The sequence below is a fragment of the Anopheles merus genome, chromosome 2R (assembly GCF_017562075.2).
Source record: "Anopheles merus strain MAF chromosome 2R, AmerM5.1, whole genome shotgun sequence".
Lineage (NCBI taxonomy): Eukaryota > Metazoa > Arthropoda > Insecta > Diptera > Culicidae > Anopheles > Anopheles merus.
In genome coordinates, this window is record NC_054082.1 from 56348743 (window position 1) to 56356337 (window position 7595).

At 35.9% G+C, this 7595-nt stretch overlaps 1 protein-coding gene across 1 annotated transcript; it reads right to left on the minus strand.

Annotated features, from left to right (window-relative positions):
- Positions 1-692: 692 nt before the first annotated feature.
- Positions 693-7287, minus strand: LOC121590185. The gene is made up of 2 exons (XM_041909627.1): positions 7028-7287; positions 693-2336 (listed from the first exon to the last, which is right to left on the minus strand). The coding sequence occupies exons 1-2, from the start codon at positions 7039-7041 to the stop codon at positions 806-808; spliced, it is 1545 nt and encodes a 514-aa protein (XP_041765561.1). The 5' UTR covers positions 7042-7287; the 3' UTR covers positions 693-805.
- Positions 7288-7595: the final 308 nt, after the last annotated feature.

Genomic DNA, 7595 nt, shown 5'->3' on the forward strand with positions numbered 1-7595 from the left:
AAATTCTTCTCCGTTGATATAGATGTTGCATTTTTCAAAATGTATTATATATGAGCCTGTGAGAAATTGTGTGTCATTGTTGCAACTTGATGAAATTCTGACTGTAGCACTGTTTATGAGCATAATGGCATCTTGGATACGTTTAATTATTCCATCGAAATATACTTTTCCATAAGTACAACCGGAATGAAATCCATGTACTAGTATTTGAATACACTTACTTGTTGGGTTGAGGTGTACGCTGTCACAGAGAATTCTTTTGTCATTTTTTTATAATTGAATCAATATAATTGCATTCAAAGGTATGTTTGGATTCAAATGGGTATTTCAACATATATATATATATATATATATATATATATATATATATATATATATATATATATTATATATATATATATATATATATATATATATATATATATATATATATATATATATATATATATATATATATATATATAAGTTAATCTTTATCTAGGCCGGTTGGCCATAAAAAAAGATTTTTATTTTACACAAACAGGATTACTCCTGACTAAAGCTAAACTATGATCTATATCTGGCTGACTCTAGACTTCGACTTCGACTGACTAAACCTAACGAGCTAATGTTCTAACGAAGCCGCTGGTTGCTGGCTGCATTGGTCCGTTCTCACGATCGGTCTGCGTGTCGCATTACTTGCGCATGTCGCCGTTGTCGGTGTAGCGTTACATCTTCGTCTGCTCGTAGCCGGTGTGGAATGCCAGCTTGCAGTCTGGTTTCTAGCGGGTCGGTCTAACTCCTCCCTTCTTAGATGACTTTGCCCTCAAAGTCTGCCGAGAGCATGGAATGTGGTGGGTTTTTTCACGAAGGTTTCTATGTGGTGGACATCCTGTCGGTTGGTGTTGTTCGTTGGAATGTTGAGGCTTATTTTCGTTCTTCTTATACTGGTAATGAAATATAAAATTGCTATTGTTATCAGAACAATTGTCGTTAGCCCAATTGACCCAAAGATATGAAGTTTCCATGTGAGGGAATTATTAACCAGGCTGATGGTATGTAGTTTCTCTCTGTGCTGCAATGTTATGTTTCGAAGATGTTCAATTGAAGGTTCGTCTCTGATGCCGTCTTCTTTAGCGATGAGGCCAAGGGTTGATATATATGGTTTACCGGTTATCGAAACTTCTGTGCTGGGAAAGAGTTCTCCGTTAATAAAGATATTGCAGTTGTGAAATCGTATGAGATATGATCCATTAAGAATGTGGTTTATATTACTGCAGTTGGATGAAATTTCGGCAGTGGCATCATTCAATAGAATATTCGCATTGTTAATGTGTTTAACTAATCCCGTTGAATACACCTTTTCGTACATACATTCTGTATGCTCCCCTTGTACGAGTTGTCGTATGCAGCGTGAAGGCTCTTCCAGATCTTTACTTTCGCAAAGCTGGTGGCTGCTCTGATCGATACAGGGCTGCGGTAATTCGAACATATGGGTTAGATTCCGGATTATGTAGTTATGCTTGATTAAGATTCTCTTATCATTTTGTATGATAGAGTCGATATAGTTGTACTCATAAGTTTCATAGGATAGACGTGGAAACTTTAGCATAAATATCACGTGTGTTGAATTCATGGTAACTTGTGCTGTGGCTTGTGTTAACATTTCTTCAACTGATGTATAGTAAATGCCATTTTGTGCCAGAAATTCTGCAACGGTGTTTAAGTCTTCTATTGATAGTAGCTCGCTATTCGGTATCCCATGCTTAGCGGCTAGTATGGCTTCTTGGAGTGTTTTTATATGGGCTTGTAATGCGTCTAGGTTTGCTATCTTAATGATCTGTTGTATCTCAGTTTGATGTTCCCTTTGGATCCTATTCTGAAGGTCGATAACATGATTAGCAATATTGGTTGTTTCTTGGAATCTTCTGCTGAGACCATTATTGATTAATAGCTGCTCGTTGTTTTGTAGGATGAGCGAATTCAGGGTGGTGTTGATTATCGTTAGATCTTCTGCGTCGGGACTGCCAGCTATCCACTTCCAGGCGGTACCTATACTGTTCCATCTTTTCGTTCGAAGTCTACGTGGCCTAATCTTAGAAATTGTGGCGTTAAGTTTTTCGAGCTTCAAATTAATTAAACTTTGCAATGGGGATTTTCCTGTACTGTTTGTGCTATTTTCAAAAACTCGAGAAATTATCTCTTCTAGCTCGGTAAGATCAATTGGATGAATCGTCCTCAAGTATCCGATCCTAATTTTTGCTTGTCCTAACGGAACAATAGCCAATGGGTTGTTTGTTAAGTCGAAAATGTTTATGCTAGCTTGTAGAACACCATATAGTGTGAAAAACGCGATTCTGTAATAGAAAATTAATTAAATCATAATTATATCATTAATTTTTTCTTAAATTTATTTTGTGGATTTTTCGATTGTTCGAATCTATTATATACGTTGGATGATTTTCCTTAACTACCACTGTCTTATAACGACTGTCACGCTTATTCATAGTTTTATTTTTTTCATACGCAAATTGATTCGGTTCGTAATCTTGGTACTTATCATCTTTAATCTTTTCATTTTTTACTTCAAATATTTTTATAATTTTACTCTCAATTTTTTCTTTTAATTTTGATCTATCTCTAAATGAAAGTTCTTCTGATTGCTCTCCAATATATACTTTTCTGGGAGTCTCTTTTGTAAAAGAATGAATAGTATTATTATACTTATACACGGCTTGTTGTATTAAGGTAATTAAGCTCATGTCTGGATTCAAACCTTTTGTACATCTTGCGATTTCTCTGATCGTGGAGTGACAACGTTCCACTTGTCCATTTGACTCTGATCTATTCACTGGTGTCTTAAAAATTGATACACCTAAATTTAGTATGGACTGCTCTATGACGTTCGATACAAATGTACATTCGTTATCAAATATAATTTGTCTAGGCAAATTCCAATCGTATAATAATTGTAGCAGTACTTCCTTAACGTCTGCTATGGATTTTGATTTAATTGGTTTTAATTTCAAATATTTCGAAAATTTGTCCATTGACGAGATGAATAAAAAATTTGCATTATACGCAAATATATCAACATGAACAATTTCTCCTGGATATTTTGGGATTGGTGTTTTAACTGGTATGTATTCAGGGGGTCTTCTTTCGTATTTTTCTACTTTGCAAGTTTCGCAGTTTTTAACATATTGTTCTATCTTGTTTCTCATGGAAGGGAAATAAAATTTTTTTATAGCTTGTAATGAATTTTCCTTAGCGTTTCTATGAGCAAAGTTATGTATTTTACGAATTTCTTCTATCTGTTGTTCTTGATCACAAATGTCTTGAACTTGAGTTTGTGAAAATCTTGCTTTCATGGTTGATATATTGAATAGATTTTTAAAGGTTTCTTGAATGATCCCCATGGTTGGCTCATCAGTGAATATGCCATTTATTATACCAGGTATCATGAATCTCTTAAGTTTGTCTTTTATAAAATCGATTGAAAATTGTGGTTCTATGAAAGTGTGCCTTTTAAACTTAGGAAAGGGGTTTACAAACTCGTAGGAACTAATAGTACCTTTTTGAAAAATTAATTGGTTTCGGAAAACATTAATTGGAGCTTCGGTAGAAGGGATAAAAGAAAGATCATCTTCTTCGGCAGAGTGTTGCGTAGGAGTTAGTGAGTTAATTTGTATGCGTGAAAGAGCATCAGCTACCACGTTGGTTTTTCCAGGTTTGTAACTTAGCTCATAGTTATGTTCCTCTATGAATGCTTTCCATCGCTTTAATTTTGCATTGTTATTTTTTTGGTGACATTGCATATGTTAAAGGTTGGTGATCTGTTAATATTATTATTTTTGCACCGTAAATGTAATTACGTAGAGAATGTAAAGCCCAAACTATAGCAAGCATTTCTTTTTCGTTTGTAGCATAATTCTCTTCTGTTTTTGATAGTGTTCTAGATATGAATGTTATTGGTTTTTCAACACCATTAACGTTCTGGGAAAGAACAGCTCCGATTGCTTTGTCAGAAGCGTCGGTAGTTAAAATAAAATCATGATCAAAATCGGGGTATGCTAAAACATCATCGGATGATAAAACTTCCTTAAGAGTTTTGAAAGCGCGTTTGGCATCATCATCTAATTTTATCGGAAAATTTTTAGATTGATTTTTTGTAATTTTGCAGTGGCCTTGGCCATCCTCCCCTCTTAAAAGTTTTGTTAAAGGTTTTGCTAAAGCTGCATAATTTTTAACAAATCTTCTGTAATATCCAGACAGTCCTAAAAATGATCTTAGTTCTCGAATAGTTTGAGGTTCGGGGTATTTTAAGATACTTTCTATCTTTTTCTCATTTGGTTTCAAGCCATATTCTGAAACAATGAATCCTATGAATTCAACTTCTGTTCTTAAAAACTTTGATTTGTCTGGCTGTATTTTAAAATTGGCTTCTCGTAATGTATTCAAAACAATTTCCAAGTTTTTCAGATGTTCGTCGAATGTTTTTCCAAAGACTATTATATCGTCTATGTATACGTGACAAATTTTTCCAATATGTTCTCTAAGAACATCGTCCATGACTCTCTGAAAAATCGAAGGTGCATTTTTCAGACCGAAAGGTAATCTTAAAAATTCGTATTTTCCATTATTGATGGAAAAGGCGGTTTTTTCGATATCTTTTTCTGCTAAACGAATCTGGTGAAATCCCGATGCTAGATCGAGTGTTGTAAAATATTTATTATTTCCTAGATTGGCAAGTACTGTTGAAGTATCGGGAATGGGATATCTATCGCTTTTAGTTTTCAGGTTTATTTTTCTGTAATCGATCACAAGTCGATATTTTTTTTCGTTAGATGCGTCAACCTTTTTGGGAACTATCCACACAGGTGAATTATATGGTGACCTAGATGGTCGAATTATACCATTATTTAATAATTTTTTTATCTGTGTTTCCACTTCCTGTTTGAGGGACAAAGGGTATGGGTATGACTTACAGTAAATTGGTTCCGTATCATTCGTGGCTATGGTTGCTTCTACCTTTGTTGTAAAGGGCAACTTTTCGTCGGGTGGCTGGAATAAATCTTGAAACTTGTTAAGAAATAAATGTAATTTTTCTTTTTCTTGGTGGTTAAGATGTGTGTCTCTTATTTCAATTCTGTTAACTTCCTGTAATGGATGAAGTGAGAGAGGTATTATAAAATTTTCAAGAACTAGATTGTCTCTTTTAGCGTCTACAAATGCTCCCATTTCTTTGATGGTATCATAACCTATTATGGCGTCAAATGATTTTAGTCCCTGCAAATGATAAAATTTGACATTTACATCGGAATAAGGGGCAAATATTTGAGCTTGTGAATATTTTGTGATGAGTAAATCTCCTCCCACAGATGATACAAAAAATGGTTTTATAACGTCGTGAGAAATTTTCGCATGTAAAGGGTTGATGAAATTTTTATTAGATCCAGTGTCGATTAGAATTTTAATTTGTTGACCTGCCTTACCATGGTATATAAAATATGGTAAAGCTGATTTTAACCTAAAAAATTTAATTCTGCTTCGCGAGAAATTTCGTCGTAATGAGAATTTTCATTTAGTTTTTCTTGCTTTTCTACATTTCTCATATATCGTTCGTATGACGCCTGACTTTCGACATCATCATCGTAGAGATTATCTTCATATGAAGTCGGTTCTAATTCACGTCGCGGAACTGCTTCAATATTGAAAGCTCTTTGTCTTTTCAATGGACGAATGTTTGAGGAGTTCGGCCTGTTCGCATAATTAACTTGATGTGACCTAATTGATGGGTCTATTTCCATCGGTTCAGGTCCATTTTGGCGAAAATTGTTTCTCTGCTGTGTAAAATTTTTCATCTGATTTGGTTGATTAAAATTTGTGCGCTGAAAAATTGGTCTTTGCTGATTTGGTTGATTCCAAACAGGACGTTGTGTAAAATTTCCTGCAAAATTTTGAATCGGTGGGTGGTGCGCAAAATGAGGTCTTACGTTGTTCGCTGTCATTGGTCTTTGTTGGTGTTGGAACACTCTTGGTGGTAGATGAGGTGTGGGCAATGGTTTTTGGTTTCTGGGGGCTGACGGGGGTGTGTTAAAATGTTTTGGTTTTGTTAGCATCTTACGGCACTCTAGGTTTTGAAAAGAAATGCAATAGCTGTAGGCTGCTGCTAAGGATGTTGGTTCGTAGTTACGAATAAATTTATAAACGTCCCCATCGAGACCTCTGATAAAAGCATCGATCGCTTTCTTGTTGTATGTTCCAATCATAGCTTTCGAAGCTTCCGGATGGTTAAATCTATCGTCTGTCTGTATCTGATTTGCAATAAGTGAAAGAAGTCTATTAACCTCGTCGTAATAAACTTCCAAAGTTCGACCTTTTTGGTAGACACTCATAAGTTGAAAATCGAGAGTTTCCAAATCTCGCTTCTCTCCATAATAAGTTATGAGAGTTTTCCTCATCATGTTCCAATTTATCCCTACGTTAGATGCTACTAAAGCATCGTTGGCTGCACCTCTAATTTTTCTACGTATGAATTTACAAATCATGTGGAATTTATTTTGCTTTTCCAAACTATGGCTAGATATAGTTTGGTATAGTCGGATTATCCCATCTACGTCATTGATCCAGCTATTAAGTTCACTTGGGTCACCGCAGAAAATTGGGAGATCTTTTACAACTCCAGGGATTTTTTCGAAAGATTCGGGATCTACTGCACTACCATCTTGTTTTGTAAAAAAAAGTGGTGGGTCTTGAAAATCATCTGTAACATTGCTTTCACTAAAACGTGCTTCTAAAGCTGCAATTCTGCCAGCTAGTGCCTCCATATCTTTGTTTGTTAGTTTTTCTTCGTTATCTATAGATTTTACTGTGACTGAGAATTGTCGTAATGATTGAACTAATTCCTCCAGTTTGACTTAACTTTTGTGATAATGATTTTCTTTTCACTCACTAATCACTCACTTTAACACTGATTATAATGTTTTAATATTTTTTGTCGCTTTAATAAGTGTTTATACTTACTATGATTGAAAGTTTTACTTACATTAATAAATTCATGCTTCACCCTTCTTACGGGGCTGGTTGCTTCGCCTCCTCTGACGGGGTTGGTTTTCTGTTGCTCGGGCCTCCGGTGAATTTTTCCTTCTCGGTGTGTCGGCGTTATCCCTTTCCTCCGGCAACGAGTTATTGGCTGCTACCGGCTACTTAGGTGCTCATACACACGGCTGCAATCTGCGATCGGGAGATGTTCTAAGCACGGTGTGATTACGCTCTTTCGCGATCACTACTCGTCGCTTGATTTTCACTTCACTAGAGGTCCCTATTCGGGCGCCAGTTAATCTTTATCTAGGCCGGTTGGCCATAAAAAAAGATTTTTATTTTACACAAACAGGATTACTGCTGACTAAAGCTAAACTATGATCTATATCTGGCTGACTCTAGACTTCGACTTCGACTGACTAAACCTAACGAGCTAATGTTCTAACGAAGCCGCTGGTTGCTGGCTGCATTGGTCCGTTCTCACGATCGGTCTGCGTGTCGCATTACTTGCGCATGTCGCCGTTGTCCGCTCGTGGCCGGTGTAGCGTTACATCTTCGTCTGCTCGTAGCCG